This window comes from Betta splendens, chromosome 7, assembly GCF_900634795.4.
Source record: "Betta splendens chromosome 7, fBetSpl5.4, whole genome shotgun sequence".
NCBI classification, from domain to species: domain Eukaryota; kingdom Metazoa; phylum Chordata; class Actinopteri; order Anabantiformes; family Osphronemidae; genus Betta; species Betta splendens.
Window position 1 is genome coordinate 10,566,189 of NC_040887.2, and position 17,897 is coordinate 10,584,085.

At 50.8% G+C, this 17,897-nt stretch overlaps 1 protein-coding gene across 4 annotated transcripts in view; it reads right to left on the reverse strand.

The window, feature by feature from the left end:
- The window catches only part of celsr3 (cadherin, EGF LAG seven-pass G-type receptor 3), a 56,794-nt gene extending 39,106 nt beyond the window's left edge, over positions 1–17,688 (reverse strand). For 2 of the 4 annotated variants that reach the window (XM_029157169.3, XM_029157168.3), the window contains exons 1-3: positions 11,593–17,684; positions 1,697–2,040; positions 1,024–1,312 (exon numbers count right to left, since the gene is read on the reverse strand). In XM_029157169.3, coding sequence (XP_029013002.1) covers positions 1,024–1,312; positions 1,697–2,040; positions 11,593–17,227 — 6,268 coding nt within the window. In that variant the 5' untranslated portion in view covers positions 17,228–17,684. Of the gene's footprint in view, positions 1–1,023; positions 1,313–1,696; positions 2,041–11,592 lie in introns of all 4 variants that reach the window. The other 2 variants (XR_003786482.3, XM_029157170.3) reach the window with 2 other exon arrangements.
- Positions 17,689–17,897: the final 209 nt, after the last annotated feature.

Consider the following 17,897-nt stretch of genomic DNA (forward strand, 5'->3'; position numbering starts at 1 on the left):
ACAAAGGGGCTCAGTCACTTTCAGTTTACCAGCGCAAAGGCACAGTTAGGCTGCACAACAAGCACATTAACATACAGCACCCCATCCTGTCCAATAAATCACCGGTACAGAGGTTACTGCTTACTTTTTGTTTGTCAGGCAACATCTAAACGTAATTAAACCCTATAATGCTTGAGTCAAGTACATTCAGATATATCAAACACTGTATTGTGCGTTTTTCTTAAACTGCATCAATCCACAATAGCCTCCTGGATGTAAAGCTTTACATTGGCAAACAATGAGATAATAAAGAGCAGCTGTTGTTTTTACATGCACTGTGTGAAAATAGGGGTTTATTTCCCAGCTGAGACGCAGCTCAAACTGAAAGTATTAAAGTAATAAGAAAGTCTTAAAGAAGGAGGATTTCTAGCCAGGAATAGAAGGCCGTGATGCAGGTCCTTTGGGATTCAAATACAAAGTGAAAAGAGACACGTGAGCTGAAGCTCAGACTCTCGTAATATATATCTATATAAGGCAGCATACAGTAAATACGTTTCGTTTTTTATTGGAAATTAACTTCTCAGCAGCACACAATCGACCTTCAATGTTAAAATACGGTTGAAATGTCGACTATTGTTGTCACATTGATGTACTTTAATGTTGAAACGTTTATTGCTATGCAATGTTAACAGCAAGCCACTGAATCAATGTTGATTCACTTTTCCTAAATCAACACCTAATCCAGTGGTCATTCAACCATAATCATGATGTTGATTCAACATTAAAATGCCTGCTGGGATGAATCTAAAACTATAGAATAGATGTTTGATTTGGTCAAATTAAATGAAAAACACTAAAAATTGAGCTCCAGTAAAAACATTGATCCCACATTGTTCAGTTGTTTTTTAAGCTTATATTTTCTCAGCATGATCGCAATTACACTGAATGTCTAAACAGCAAACAATTTATCTGTCCTGACGTCTTCTGGCAGGTTCTCACAACCTAATCGGACTCTCCTGACGCTTTCTCAGTGTCACTACTCACCAGTGTAGTCTTCACGGCAGATGCAGGTGTAGCCCCCCTCTCTGCGGGCGCACACGCCTCCGTTCAAGCAGGGGTTGGAGTAGCACAAGTTGATCTCGGTCTCGCAGTAGTCGCCCGTGAAGCCCAGCGGGCAGCGGCAGCGCAGGCCCGCGATGGGGTGGATGGGCCGGAACAAGATGGAGGGCGAGGAGATGAAGGGGGCGGAGCTGTTGAAGCGCAGCACCGAGATGCACTTCATGTAGTTCTGACAGGGCTCGCGCAGGCACACGTTATCGTCGAAGGGGAGGACCTGGAGCGACGGAGGAGGCGGCGTCACCGCGGAAACAACATCCACCCGCTCACAATGTATTAAAGGGTCCATGCAAGGTTGCCTCAGTTTTATCTGTTTGCTCATGCGAGGCCACAGGGTCAGGCATTTTCACCAGATTGTGTCGTCTGTCGCAGTGAGATACAGTCACACACGCTCACCTTAAACCATGTATCATTGGTCACTGCTGTTCCACCTTCATGAATCTTTCTTTTTCAATTCACCTTTACAGTAACCTTGTTCTATTTGTAGATACAGTCCGAGGCTGTGGTGCTAATGCGTGGATGTGTCTGTTTACATCAAACAACCATGACACGGCTAAAGACTAGTTAAACCTGAGACTCCCCTTGGCTTTTTAAAACCTACCTCCATCTGCGTCAGCGACGTCAGCCGCAAGCGGTTCAGGTACAGCTGCTCCTCCAGGGCCTCGGAGGGGAAGAAGTGTCCACCGGGCAAAGCGGCGGAGAAGCTGACGTTCAGGATCCCTCCCGGTGCCGCGTCCAAGTCCGGCTGGATGTTGAAGATGAAGACGTCCTCGACGGGCACAGAGAGCACTGCCGAGACGCCCTCCAGGAAGTTGCTGAGCAGCGGCGACAGGAAGTGCTCCTGGGACATGTTCTGCAGACGGACGGTGACGCTGCTGCCCAGCATGTCCTCGGTGATGATGAGGACGCGGAGGACGCACTGGGCCGAGATGCTGTGGACGCCATCTGCAGGAGAAGGAGGGGGGGGAGGCGTGGTGGGTAAGTGTGTGTTCAGAGGAGGGCTGGAGAAAGACACCATAGTGATACTTTATGTACATTTGGTACGTTTGCAGTATTTGGAGGAGGGTTTTAAGCTCTGTGGCGAAACAGAAATGGATAGAAGGATATAAGCAATGCTCCCTCTGAGGAAACATCTTATCTCGCACTACTGTAATTCCTCACATTTAGAGCTAGTTATTAATTCAACACAGCACAGGGGGGATCAATTGTGTTGTGCTTTGTGAAGCCATTTGGTGGAGAACGTGGCTAAAACGCTGTAAGAAATAGAAAAACCACGATCCAGACCAGCATGAGGAGGCAATTTTCTGCTGCGACACTGAGGCATTGTGAAGGTGGGACCGGGTGCAAGATAAGGCGGGTAGAGAGAATGCAATACACGAGGGGGCCTGATGCAAAAGGAGCAAGCGGTTCACACAAAGACTGAGCCAGAGGAGAAGCAGGATGGAGGGTGAGGGGTGAGAGAGGCCTGGTAATACAGGAAAAAACTGTGAGAAGGAGACGTGAGTGAGGATGAATGAGGAGTTTATTATAGCAAAGTGATGATCCTCAGGCCACTAACCTGACGTGGTCACAGTGAAATCAGTGCGTTAATATTGAGGCATTACTGTAAATAATTGATTCAGTATTGACGCTGGCTCACTTTTTCTATGGCAGCCAGGAAAGAGCACAGAAATAGAATGTTAAGAAAAAATATGAAAACAGAATCATTGAGACGGGAAAAAAGAAGGATGAAAAACAGGCATGAATAGTAGGAGAATGAGAGAATGCGAAAAGAAGGGAAGGGAAAAGAGGTGTGGAGCGTTGGGGGTTGGGTCGGTGGCAGCTGGGTTGATTACCGGATTATGAGGAGCCTCACTCCCCATTGACCTCACACACACACGCACACACGCGCATACGCGCACCCCCCCCACACACACACACGGTAATAAATGAACAGCCAGAGGGAGGAGTGGCATTGTGTCGGAACAGAGGAAGAACGATCCCACAAAAATCATCAGAAAAGTCTTCAATGAGATCAGATAAATGGAGTTAAGACGTCACCTCATCATCTGGGGCTCAACGCCAGCCTCTACATCGTCCCTATAGAGCCAGAAACTCAGAGCTACTGTAAGCGATGCTGAGCTCCCATTGTCATTCAAATCGCACATGGATCCAGGAAAAACCCGGATAATCTGCTGAGTGCAAGCGCCGGCGTCCACGCGCCCTCACAGGCTCATGTTAATTATAATCCAGTGAACATGCAGACGGATGCACGTGAGCAACATCCCGGCTAAAGCGCGCTCCACGGATCGATAACGATCAGCTCCTGTGATGTTGATCTTCTGGGAAAGCTGGAGGGCTGATGTAGATTTTAGTTCACTTAATGTTAAGCTGGTGCCACCAGGCAATTAGCTTAGCACAGACTGGAAGCAGCAGGAAACGGCTCGCCTGGTACCTCTCAAAGCTCACTAATTAACATGTTATACCTCATTTACAAAGAGAATAAATAAACAACAACAACACAACTTGCTGTGACACTGAGTCTTTGCAGGAAGACGTTCTTTTGCTCCTCTTTCCATCCAACCATTGCAGCATTGGCCTCTTCGCTGCTGACGCACACGTTGGTCTCCTGGACTCCACTGTTGTCACTTTGAATTCCTCGGCAGACGTACTAAAGAGTTTTACCTGTGAGAATCCCCTACAGTCGCCTGCGGGGGACGACGATATTCGAAAACCTCGACAAAATATTTGGGAACAGGCTGGAAAATAAAAATCACATCACTGCTTGTTTGTCTGACAGTCGTAGCTGTTTCCAAGCCTCCGAGGCATCTCTGCTCCAAGCAACTATTAAATCCTGACAATTAAGCTGACACACAACCACATGCACCAGGAAATATCTTCATTTGGCTTCTGCTTGTGGCCACGGTCCAGCTAATTTGAGCAGCGTGCATCAGCACAGCACTCCTCACTCATGGCCCCGTGTGCAAAAGTCATTTTGGCGGAAAGATCAGGAACAATTCATGCTAAACGGCCATTTAGCCAATTAAGACTCTAAACTGACAGCTACTGTCAGACGAGGTCTAATTCACCTGTTTCTCTGGAGCTACAGATGTTGCATTTGTTGAATCCAACTAACAAGTGTACCAGTGTTCTTAGACACTCAATAACAAACAGCTGCTGAAATCATATTTCTACAAGAAGCTGATTTCTTACCGAATGTGACTTTAAGGCACAACCAGTAAAAATGTGGAATTTTGTGTTTCGCCTAAACACAGAACAAAGGAGAGCGAGCTAACCTTGATTTACCCTCCCATGTATCTTTGTGTATCATCTTCCCTCCTGCTGCTAAAAAAAACACCCATCTGGTCTTTTCCCACTTGGGATTTACGATGTCCAACAAAAACAGACAACATCATTAGCTAAGCAAATTTGTTCATATTACTGAAACATTACTGCTTCCACTTAAAGTTGGGAATTAAATAATTACAGATACTGAGAATAGGACAAATCAGGTGCTGTAGAATTAATTGGACTAAATCAATTCTCTCACGTCTACGAGACTCTGGGATGTCAGTCACTTACTGTAAGACAATATATTGTGGTTCATATGTATAAAACACAAAGTTAAATATGGGCTGTAGCTGCTGTAGGTCCATCAGATCGGACTATAAAGGTGATCACAACTTTCCAATAAGCCAGGAAGTCATGACTAATGCATCAGCCTTTCTCCTTGCCCTTCTGATTTAGCGTGCATGAGAACAATAAAACATTCATACCGTCCATGCTCCAAAGCACACAAATGGAAGGTTATTTTGGCATCTTCAGCACCACGGGAAAACAAAACATTTTGTAAATAACAACTCATAGATGCGTCTGCGAGCTCCTGTGGGCTTTGTGCCAATATTTCCCCCTTTGTGTGTCCGTGCTTCAGAGAGGGAGGGGAGCTCGGGGCCTGGCGTGCATAAAGCCTTTAAGAGTGAACACGCTGATCTGGAATCACCAGCCAGGTCCTGTGGATGCATAAACATCAATGTGCTGCGTGAGGGCAGTGGCGCTAGAATGCCGTGTTGCTATACAGGCATTTCAAAGAGTTGAGGGAGTTCAGCGCTATCTCTTGGAGACAGGTAGCCTGACTAATAGCGTACTCAAAGCTTCTTGAATGTCACGGCATCCCGTGCCCGCTTCTTGGAAATCCACACGGAAATAGTCTGCAAAGTAGCGTACGATAGCTGAGGCTAAAAACAGACTTGGAGACAAGGGGTATGCAGGAGAACGGGTCAAACGGCAGAGCAGGGCATTTCCCTTTAACGAAGATGGAAATAGATTTTGAGATACTGCTAGTGGTTTGTGATGGAAAAGTCATTAAAGTGACCTAATAAAATAAAATGGAAAGACTTTGCAAAGTCCACCTGATGGAGACCTGTCGGCTCACTCGTGCTGGGAAACTGGGATGCAGGGGGTCATCAGAGGGCTCCGGCCCTAAGCCTTACACGCTGCACTTCCTATAAAAGACTTGAGTTAAAGACCAAGATGAGTGGTTTCAGTTCCTGCATGGTTCAGGCTAACAGGCTAAAACGAAAATAAGGCAGACACGTTACAACTAGCATGTAACTGAAAACAGTCAAATTGGATTTACGCTGAACCAAAGCTGCATCTACTAGTCTCAACTCTGCTGTGGTGTCCTCCCTCAGCCCATTAGTTCACCCTCTACAATCACATGGGCTTAAATCCCATTTCACACTGTGTTGTCACATCCCTTTGTTTGGCCTCCTCCTCCGTCCCCTCTGGGTTCGCCCTCCTCCAAAATCCCCCAAATAAAATATGTGAGCAGGTTGATTTCTCAAAACGTTGCGTGACTAAGAAGCGCAGAGCCTCGGGTCAGGATCAAGCCACAATAAACACGCGTGAATCCTTTGAAGTAGTCAACAGACCGCACAATAGGGCCGTCTGATGCGTAGTCGACCGAAAATCACGCCTGCCGGAGAGCGGGGTGACAGTAAGAACGGCCAGAGTGGAACGTTGGACAAACCCAGCGTTCACGTGTCAAATGACACAAATCGTATGTGCACAGAACAAAGGCGCTGGCCCCACGCCTGGTTTCTGGGCCGTTTGCTTTTTAAAGCCGCTCTACCCCAGAGGTCTGGCCATTCGCGCCACAGTTAATAAAAGCAACACACAGTCAGCAACATAATGGTTTAAACCGCCCTTTTACACAAGCTCTAATCCCGCACGTTCAACCAGACGCACTTAACTTCCACAGACACCAAATCGCACAAAGCTCTCAATGTACTTTTAGCTCACATCATATTCAAACGCATGCAGACAACTGTTTTACAAATCCACAGCGTGACACAATCCACTCTGACCTCTGACATCGTTTAGCAGCAGCAATCATCCGCTATCCCTTTGTGTTGTGGTTGCTGCTAGAAACCGGTTCCTTCTCAAATACACAAACACGGAAAGTTGAGTTTTGTGTGGGAATAAAAAGCAGAACCTTGTTCTCCACAGGTGATGCACAAAGACCTCCGCCTGGTCTGTGTAAAATAAAAACACAATTTTATTCACATTCCCCCTAAATGTTGAGGTGACTGCAGCCATAGAGGCTGTCCGTGTGTGCATGTAGTCTTCTCTCTTATCAAAGTACAGGCCGTCTGTCGCCCAAATTCAGATTTTCCAAACAATTGCTCCTGCGGGGCGATGTAACGGTGCGGCAGTGATGCGACTACGTGCTGCAGAGCAGACTCCTGTGATGCCCACTTGTGTACGTCCATCACTCAGACGTAAACCCTGGTGAAACACGTAAAACCAACATCGGGAACTGGAGATTGAGTTTCAATGCAAAGCACAGAAAAATAAGTCAAGAGCAAAAGCAGCAAACGAAACGAGGAAATCTGTTGAACGTACGAAAACCTAAAGTGAAGTACTTCTTGAGTTGAGTTTAATTTGTTTCGCATGTGACTGAATACCTGAATTTGCAGAGATGTTGAGGGCTGACACAGACCCCAGAGGACTGATCATCTGCTCTCTCTGCAGTGCTCCTCTTTGTTCATCGTAACCATGTTAATGCGCTAGGCTAATGTGCTAATGATTTATTGATGATGCAATGCTAAACATAGCATGAAAGTCTCTTAATGATCTTTCCTCATCTTCGTGGAGGGCTGCGCGGTGACTTCAAAAAACAAAATCATTAAAAGGCCATTTATGAGCCGCCATCTGCAGCTGCGAGGACGCTCGGGCCCATGGCCATCGCTCGTCCGCTCTGTTACATCTATTCATTTATCTGCTAAAATCAACTTTACCTGCAGAGGATCCGCTGAAAAGTGATGCTCGGTAGCTTTAATTCTAATAATGGGAGTTATCACACATTTATTACACACCTACTCAGATTGAGCCTAAAGTTGGTTAGTAAAGAAACTTTGTGCAGCCGAGACTTTGAACGTGTTGCTGTGATACATTATGGAGGAGAAACGTGTGAGGCAAAAGCATATTCACCCTGCATAATACAACTGAGTGATAAGTATGTATGTATGCATGTAGTATGACTATCTGACAGAATATAGAGGAGCAGTGGGGGGACGTTTGTGCCGTATGCTGAGCAACTCATTAGTTAGAAACAGGTTTATTATTATTTAAAATCCCTGGATCTGATTTCACAGATGTTTTGTCCCGGTATAATAACGTAGCACTATTAACTACTTTAGATGGACACATTTCACACGTTGATCCGCTCAGTAAGTGTGTAGGTGACATGGAAAGGTGTGGTAATCACGTTCAGGCCCAGACTAAGTGCTCATCTCTCACCGGGGACTATGAATGTGATCTCAGCTCATGACGACTCGTCCATTTACTGCCGACGCATTCCTCCGAGCATAATGCTGCTGTGTTTATCAAACTGCGCCAGGAGACACCCTGTCACCCCAACCCCATTATTATCCCAGATGTACAGTAAGACTGGACTGTTCCGAGCTGAGGATCTGAACCACTATATAAATGCAAAGTAAGCCGGCATTTTACAGTAAGTGAGAGCTGAGTGCCAATAAAACAGATTCCATCTAAATAAAAAATGAGTCTTAGCAGTAGATTTCTGACTCCTTGCTAACGTGCTAACGTGCCTACAGGTTATAAATATGAAATACCTTCCACTACGATGGCATCTTGTCACAAACCTGTTGAGGTCACGAGTCACCGTGACAGTATCCAGTGGAGAAAGCTGCCATCTGGCTCCTGCACCGCAGAGCGAGAGAGGCTGCGTCAACCTCTGACTCCTAAGCCTGGCCTGATCTCTTTAGCCCATGAAAAGTGGTGGGCAGGATGGAGAAGTGCAGAGTGCAGCAAATGGATTGTAATGAGCTGGTAGGTTTCTCCGTCCCGGCTGGACAGGATGTACAGCATATGTAGGTCACTGCGGTTTGTGAAGTGAGCTTTGGGTCTCGGCTCGAACTTTACTTCTGAGACCGGCTGGGCTGGAAACTGCAGCCAGATAGAGTTCTGTCAGCTGCTTTAACTATGTAGAGCTCCACAAAACTAAAGTGCTGCATAGTTAGGAATTCAAATACTAGGAACCGAGCCTGACAAGCCGTTTGCTTCTGTGCACGTGTGTTCCAGGGCGTTGATCTTTTCTCATCTGATTCTTACGTGCAGTAATTGTCACTGATCCACATCCAGCAGCACACGGTTCAGTAACAAGGCAAACAGACAGTGACGTGTCTACACTACAGCAGTGTCTGAACTCCCGCAAACGAGTGTGGAGTCTGAAACATCTGGCTTTTACGAGCAGATGCGCTCAAGCTCAAAGTATATGATCGGTCTTTTTTAAAGTGGCTGTTAAACAGTAGTTACTACTGTATCGTTATCCTGTTTAGCTACTTAGACTTCCACATCCCACAGCAGATACACGGAGGTCTTCCCACAACACAAGTGTGAAGTTTAACTCAACATTACACCAAGTTGGGCCAAACGGGGACCACAGTGGGACTGAGGATTGAAACGATGCATACACGGAAAAATCAAATCCACTCAACATTTTATTACTGTTCATTCTTACAGTGTCAACATATTTCATGCGAAAAAAACCAATGGAGCAACGTGACTCTAACAAAACGCCTTTGTTTGACCTTCATTTTCCTGGTTAGCCACATATTTCAGCCAAGCTCTGCTCCACATTCAGTCTGTTACACACATTCACATCTGGGAGTTCACAATCTTTGCTGCTGGCCACTGGAATTGTCAGGGGTGGCTTTGCTCAAGGGCACCTTGAGCGGATGCTGCTTTGGGTGCCAAGCTGTACCGGCCAAGCCCTTCACTCGCCTCAGACCCCAAATCTACTGTGGCGTGTGTAAATTTGTGTGCGCGCCTACTGTAAATGCTGGCAACACAAGCACGGACGCGGACTTTAGGCTCAGTGCACCACAAACAAGAGAATTATCCCGAAATTCACTAGCAGCTAAAATCACAGAGAGAGGAGAACCAAGGAATGAAGTGTGAAAGAGTGAATAGGAAAGCAAGACAGGCAGAAAAGAACGGAAGGGAGTAGTGTAGTCCCAACACTCCCTGGCATGCGAAGATATTATTCATTCAGAAGATACAAATACAGTCAAGTGCAGCTCTCTGAGCCACCTGAGAGAACACACATGCACACAGACACACTTATCGCGTAGGAACACGCGTGCACGCACACACACCAAATGTGCAAACACGAATCAGGGAAGATTTGCAACGCTAAAACACAAGGAGCGAAGGGAAAGGAGGAGCGAGGAGTCGGCGGGAGAAACGCAAAGGCAGGAGAGCTGGTTGAGCCGTCCGTCGAACCCTCCGCGAACTGGCAGGATGAAAGAGGACGAGCGCGATGGAGGAGGAGGCTCGCGTACAGTCGCACATAACGCGCAGCGCACAACGAAAGTGACAGCTTCGCTCCGAGCCCGACTCCAGCTCGCTGTTGTTTCATTATAATCTCATAACTGTCAACTCCTGGAGCAACGGGGGGAGCGATGGTTCCACGGCGACGGAGGAACGGCAAGGAAATTGGAAAAAAGGTCTACTCGACTAGTTCCACGCGCCCGAAGGCGCATCGCAGGAAGCAGATGGAGGACGTTTAGGGAGAGTCCTCGTTCACCGCCGGCCTCAATAACTGATGACCCTCGCTCACCTTACTTACTAAATCAGCTCCCCTCACACTCACCTGCTGGTGTTGTCTCACTTATCTTTAATTCACTCGTTCACTTAATTCACTGCGACTGTCAGTCATCGGATCAATGCTCTTCATCAACACTCACCCTTTCATTTATATTCAGCCATCTATCGGTTTCTTCTCCTCCTCGCTCGCCCACTACTTCAATCACTGTCTCCCGCACTCATCCAAAATGACACCTGAATGAATATGTATGAGCCCGTGTCGTCACCAGTGAGCCGGTATAAAAGCAGTGTAAATAGGGTAGCAGGTCACACATGCTCCCAAGGCGGCTTTGCTCCATTGGAGCTTTCTGACAGAATACAAATACAACGCTAACCAGGCCTTCAAAGCAACAATAGAGCTCTCCTTCGCTTCCTAAGGCTTTGATCAATGAAGGCAAAGAAGCTTAAAAAGGCTTTTAGGACATTTCGCCATAAAGGGTTTTGAAAACGCAAACAAATAAACAAAATGGTAAAAACACAAATAAAAACTAGCAGCAAACTACTGATTCTCATGCTTCATTATATAGATCATTATAAAAACTCAGCATTCATATCAGCAACCGTAATAAACCATACTAGAAGCAGAAGGTCGCCAGTTCCAACCCAGGTGACCTCACCAGGTGTGTCCTTGAGCAAGACACTTTACACGAGCGCCCCGTGTGAGGCTGCTGACCCATACCCACATGGGTCCAGTGCAGAAAACACAATTTCCCCAAGGGGATTAATAAATATGTTATCTATTCCACCTGTGATGCTGCAAACTGGACTCTGACACTTGTCAATCGAGGTCTTTGTCAACTGTTCTGTGTGTCAAATATTAAGTAAACAATTTTTTTCACCTCTTTCAGCCTTTATATTTCTGTTAATCTGATAAGAATCCATCTCCCAACTGTTTACCCTCATGCTGGAGTAACTGCTATATATTTCTTACATCTACAGTACAAATCATACACACACAATTCTTCCCATGAGGAGGCTCCTTCAAAAGCTCAGGTACTGGTAACAGATGTCCCTCCCACTCACTTAGTCATAGTCTCACACAGTTTGCTGAAAGTGTTCCAAAAAGCCCAGTTGCAGCCCAGTTCCAGCAGACAAGTCCAAACAGCAAACAAAAGAAGCAACAGTTCCAGCTCAGCAGCTTATCACCTCCTGTGCTCAGAGACTCACCAATCTCTGTACAGTCTGACTCCTTATCTTCACAGTATTTGTTACAGTGAATCAAGCTAAAGAGGAGTTAAAACACACACACACACACACACACACACACACACACACACACACACACACACACACACACACACACACACACACACACACACACACACACACACCTCCATGGTCTCTTACCCGTGACAGTGATCAGCATGGGGGCCACCAGGGGCCTGTTGTTATCCAGTTTTCGGCTCAGTCGAATCTCGCCACTGGTGTGATTTAGGAGCAGCAGGTGGAGCTCGTTCCCTCTGTCAATGGTGTAGTACAGCCTGTCTGACACATCGGGATCGTGGGCGGGAACCCGCCCTATGACCCCGCTGGGGAAACTATTGGACCGGTTGGACACAAAGTTGTTGAAAATGATTTGAAAGTCCTGCAGCGTGGGCCGGTTGTCGTTCTGGTCCACCAGTCGGATGCGCACGGTGGCTCGGCTCACTAGAGGCGCCGAGGTGGCCTGGACCACGATGACGTATTCATTACGGGCCTCATAGTCGAGATCAATAAGTGACGTGAGCTCCCCAGAGAAGATGTCCATCTGGAAGATTTCAGGGATGTTACCCTCCACGATCTGGTACATAATCTGAGCATTCGCACCCTCGTCCGGGTCAGTGGCTGTGATCTGAGCTACCACAGAGCCTACAGCGCTGTTCTCCTTTACTAGAACCTCAAAGTCGTCAGCAGGGAACACGGGGGCATTGTCGTTGACGTCCAGAACCGTCACCTGGATGTGGACGGGCGTTCGCTGCGGGGGGACACCGCGGTCTACGGCGTAGGCTGTGAGCTCGTAGAACGGCACGCTCTCGCGGTCCAGGCGGCGGACGGTTCGCACTATGCCGGACGTAGGTTCGATGGTAAAATCTCCATCGCCGTCTTCGCCGTTCTGGAAGGTGTACTGAACGCGGCCGTTGGCGTGGGCGTCGCGGTCGGTGGCTGAGATCTGGAGGACGCTGGTGAAGGGAGGGGCGTCTTCGCTGACTGTGCCCTGGTATCTGGGGCTGAGAAACTGAGGCGCATTATCGTTCACGTCGTTCACGTTCACCTCAACGTAGGTGGTGTCAGATTTCTGTGGGATGCCGTTGTCCTTGGCGGTTATAGCCAAGGTGTAGGTCATCTGGTCCTCATAGTCGAGCTCTGCCTGGAGTGTTATAGCCCCTGTGGCCGGGTCGATGCGGAACTGTGGGATATTGTCCTCGAGGAAGTAGGTGATTCGAGCGTTTTCGCCCACGTCATCGTCGGTGGCACTGATCACTACAACTGTGCTTCCAGGAGGCCGGTCCTCGTTCACGCTGACGGAGTAGTGGGCGCTCTGGAACACCGGCCGGTGCGTGTTGGCGTCCGTGATGTTGATGTGCACCTGGCAGGTGTCGTGGAGCGTCCGGTCCGAGGCAGTGACGGTCAGGACGTAGCGCCGCTCCTGTTTGTAATCCAGAGGAAGGGCTAGAGAGAGAAGCCCCGCCCCTCCTGCTGTGCTGATGGCGAAGCGGTTCCTAGTGTTCCCTCCCGTTATCTGATAGGTCACGGCACTGTTGACGTCGCGGTCCACAGCTGTAACAGACACCACACTGGTGCCCACTGCAGCATCCTCGTTCAGGCGGCTGTAGTACTCCTTTTGGAGGAACTCCGGGCGGTTGTCGTTAACATCCATCACGGTGATAGTAACGCTCGCTGTAGCAGAGAGGGGGGGCATGCCGTAATCCCTGGCCTCCACACCAAAGAAGTAGTGCTCTACAGACTCTCTGTCAAGAATAGATTTGACTGTGACCCAGCCTGTGGCAGAGTTGATAATAAAAGGTGTGTCAGAGCTGGTGCCAGTTAACCTGTACTCCAGGCGGGCATTATCGCCAGAGTCCGTATCAATGGCCTGGATGTGGAGGATGGAACTGCCGACCGGAGCGCTCTCCAGCACCGATGCCTGGAAGGGCGTGGAGACAAAGATTGGCGGGTTATCGTTGACGTCCGTGACCTGTACGCTGACAATCCCGGTGTTGTTGGAGAGAGGGGGTCGGCCGTTGTCCTGCGCTCGAACGCGCAGCGTGTACTCCCGTTCGGACTCGTAGTCCAGCGGCGCCACCACTTGGATCTCACCGGTGACGCTGTCGATGGAAAACTGTCCGCGGCTGTTGCCGCTGATGATGTTGTAGTGGACCGCAGCGTTGCTGTCCTTGTCCCGGTCTGTGGCGCTCACACAGAGGATTTCCGAGTGAGGCCGCACGTCCTCTTTCACGGCCACCACGTAGCGCTTCTCGCTGAACTGCGGCACGTTGTCGTTTTCGTCCAGAACGGTGATGAAGACTTTGACGGTGGCGGAACGCGGCCCCGGGTCCTTCCCCTGGTCGCTGGCCTCCACTTGGAGCGTGTAGTGCTCATTCGTCTCCCGGTCCACGGCTCCACGCGTGGTAATGAGCCCAGACCGTGGGTCAATCTCAAAGGCTGCTCGTGCCATTGCGGCCGTGTCACCAACGAACCTGTAGCGAATGTTGGCGTTGGACGGGGAGTCCGAGTCTGTTGCTCGCAGCTGTAAGATGGGATATCCTTCCTCCACGTTCTCCCTGATTGTCTCTCTGTACTCGGTCTGCTCGAATATGGGGGAGTGATCGTTCCGGTCCGATACAGTGATGGCTACCATCGTGGTGCCAGAGAGGCGAGGGGAGCCGTAATCAGTTGCTGTGACTCGGAAGTAATGCTGATCCATGTGCTCCCTGTCGAGCACCTGAGTGGTGGTGATGAGACCCGTGTCTGGGTGGATGTGGAAATAGTCCGATGACCTGCTGTTCATCAGTGGGGCCATTGTGTAGCTCAGGCGGCCTGCGTCGCCTGCGTCAAGGTCTGAGCCGGACATGACGATGACTGAGGTGCCAGGAGGCTGGTTCTCGGCCACCTGTACTTGGTAGTTATACTGGGAGAAGTGGGGGTGCCTGTTGGCTGCCCGTCGAGAGCGAGGCCACGCCATTAAAATCTTCCTCTCCCTTTCTCCCCGTGAGCTTTCATCGTCTGCTATTATTAGTCGTTCCAGGCTCCTCTCTCCCCTTGAACTGTGCCTCTCCTCCTCCTCCTCCTCCACCTGCATCCCCCGCTGACCCCCCTCACGGATTTCCCCTGCCTCATTCTCTTTCTTCCCTCTCTCTCCATCAGGGTGTGCGATGGTGGTGCTACTACCCATATTCTGACCCTTCCCTTCCGCTGCCTGCTTTGCCTTTGTTATCCCCCCTTCCCTCTCCTCCTCTTCCTCCTCTCCTCCTGGTTCTCTCCCTCCCACCAGTGGCGCCTCTGGCTCGCCCTCCCCCACCTGTAATTTTCCTCCCCCAGCATCAGCGGACCCCTCTCGGCCCTCTCCTTCCCTCTCCCTTTCTCCCTCGGCCCCCATCTGCCGCATATGTGACTGTCTGACACGTTCCGGCTCCAGTGGCACTTGCTTACTAGATTTTAATTGCGTGTGCGCACGGTTGCGCCGCTCGGAAGCTGAACAGTCAGTGGAAAGGCTGTCAGCGCATCCTGTGTGGACACTTTCTAGCGCGCTTTCCCATAAGTCTTGCTGCTGGGTCTGACCACGCCACTGGTTTTCCTCTACTTCAGGCTCACGGCTGTATCCGTGCATGTCCTCGCCTCCCTGCTCGTCGTTGTTGTTATTACTGTTTGTGTTGAATTTGCTCCACACAAACACGCGACCATGGTCTAGGGGAGCAGTCCGTCGCGCCGAACTCACATCTCCCACAGACAGCGAAGGTGGAGAGTCATTATGCAATGCTGTCTGGTTAATTTCGGAGGGGAACGAGAGGTGTTTAGTTGTGGTGTGCTCTGAATCGACGAGAAGTTTAATTGCGTGAGCGGATCGAGACGCGGCTGACACAACACTCTTAGCAGGCGAGAAGAAGCCTGAGTCACCGGCAGACTCGGCTGCTTCAACGTTTCCAGCCGATAGACGGGGCGGTTGGGATAGTTTTACACTTCCTCCATAACCGCCTGTTTGTTTTGGAGTGGGTGTGCTGAGCAGCGTGCCAGGACGTTTTGAAGCAGTTTCAGAAAGAGCGCGTTTGTTGGACACAAAACGCTGACCGGGCGTCTCACTGGTGCTGACGCTGTGGGTAAATTGGATGGGGGGATTCCTCTGAGCGATGCCTCCCTCAGGGACCATAAACGCGGCTAAATATCCATCCCCCATTTCTGTTTTGTCCAAACAACCAAAGCAGCCACCGGGAACCACGCGTCTGTCTCCCTGGGCTCGCCGGCTCTGCCCTGTGGATTCTGGCGCTGATTTCCCCTGCCGAGGCTTATTACCAGCCCTGCTTATGAGAGTCAGAATCGGAAAAGCCAAATTATCCGGATAATAAGATAAATTAATGTGTTTGTTGCTTTCGATCACCCCTCCTCCTCCTCTTCCATCATTTCCCTCTCCCCTGTCATTACTCCCCCTTCCCTTCTCTCTCGCATCCTTAATTCTGGCATGGTTACACCTTCCTGCTGCACAAAGTGGAGATCTACAACAACCTATGTGGGCCCTGGTACCGAGGTTAATGGCTGCACTACATTTGTAAGCTCCCTTCCCCTGCTCATCTCCCCCACCCTTCGCACCCTTCTCCTTCCCCTTGTTCCTAAAGGACCCAGTCAAACAGCTACCATCACCCCCCTCTCTGCTGCTGCTGCTGCTGCTGCAGGGCTCGATAACATTGTGCCTATCCAAATGAGAACAATTACCGGCCCACCTGTCAACGCTGACCGGGCCCCCACCAACATCCCAAACCTTGTTGCTGCTGTTCCAGTAGCCTGGATGTGGCTGGAATGAACGCGTGCAGTCGGTCTGGGCAGAAATAATAGTTGAATTGAAGTGATCCAGAGTTGACTGAATGTAGTCTGAATTGTTAATCAAGCCGGATTTAAATGTGAAAGTAGAGCTGGAAATCGCGTAATGTGGCGAAATAAATCCAGGAAGAGAGCAACCGGTTGGCCCGAGGCCGGCTGGGGGGCTGCGGGCTGCGGAGGAGGCTGGTTTGTTGGGGCTTGACCTGAAGGGACGCTCGGATATCACGGGGCGCCACGTATTAAAGAGTCTCCTCGCCCAGACCTCGCGCGCTCTCCCTCCGCCACTTCCGGGTGCCCCGCGCAGACCAGCGGCGCGCACAAAGGCACCGGCGGCGCCACGCGCGGCGAGGTGTGGCCTCGACGCCCGCCGCTGTTGCGCGCACGCTCTAGTCCTTTGTACTGGCGGCTTTTTGCCGCTTTGAAGCGGCGACGGGGCGCGAGCGGCCGAGGCGGGAGGTGAAACAACGCCCTTGCTCCTCCTCGTCGCGCTACGCACTCCCGCGCCCGCGCCGACGCCATCCGAGCTCGACTCGCTCCGCGTACCTGGGTGGAGAGGAGGCGGCGGCGCCGATGGTCCGTCCGCTCTCCCCCAGACCGTCCCGGCTGCTTCCGGTCTCTCTCTCCCGTCCGCCGCCCCCCTCGCCCCGTACAGGTGAAATCCTCCCAGCGTCGCTCCCGCGTCCCGCGCTCGCGTGCATCCCCCAGTCCGCGCCTGCTCCACGGTCCACCTGCTCGGGCGTAGATCCCGGCTGCCCCACGGCGACTCCCCCGCTTCCTCGCGCTCCCGCCGCGGTGGTTGCTGCCGGCTCACTTTGCCGGCGTCTCGTGAGCGGAGGCCCGGCGTGCATCGGTTGGGAGCCCCACCTGTGTTCCCCTTTGCCGGGGTGTGGGCGAACAAAGGGCCGAGGAGGAGCAGGTGGAGTGCCAGGGACGAGAGCAGGAGCGGGGTGAAGCCCGGTAGCGGTGCAGCCATTTAGTCTCTTCCTTTCTCCGTTCCTCCCTCCTTTCTCCCTCTTCCACCTCTGCCTCTTCTCCCTCTTTCACTCTCGAGCGCGTCTTCCCGTCTCCCCGTTACTTCTCTCTCCCTCGTTCCGGCTATGTGACCAGTTCCAGGACCGCCGGCACCGCCCGACACCTTCCCCCAGGCTCCCCCGTCTCTCCGTGGGCCTGGCGAGTTGGCATCTACCCGCTGTGGTCCGTGGAGCTGGAGGTCTGAGCGCTAGGAGCGGCGCGGCAGCGGCAGCATCTCTCCTCCCGTTCAGTCACATCCAACATGGCTCACACACTGGCTGCCTGGCTGCCTCACACACTATCCTTAAGTGCGCGCGTGTGTGTGTGTGTGTGCGCGCGCGCGCGCGTGTGTGCTCCGCTACAGCAGTGGCAGCACAGCCTGGTGGTGGGCTACTATCCATCCATCCACGCACACAATCACACTCTCCTCCTCTCTCGTTTTTCCACCCCTCCCCCTATTGCTTGAGCGTCTCCCGCCTCCCTCCCTCCGTCCATCTCTCTCTCTCTCTCTCTCTCTCTCTCTCTCTCTCGCTCTCTCTCCTCTTATAATGGTTGGCTCCGGTGCGCAGGGCTGCTACACAGCACCCGCGGCGGCAGCCATGTCCACAACTGGAATATAAGAGGAAATAACC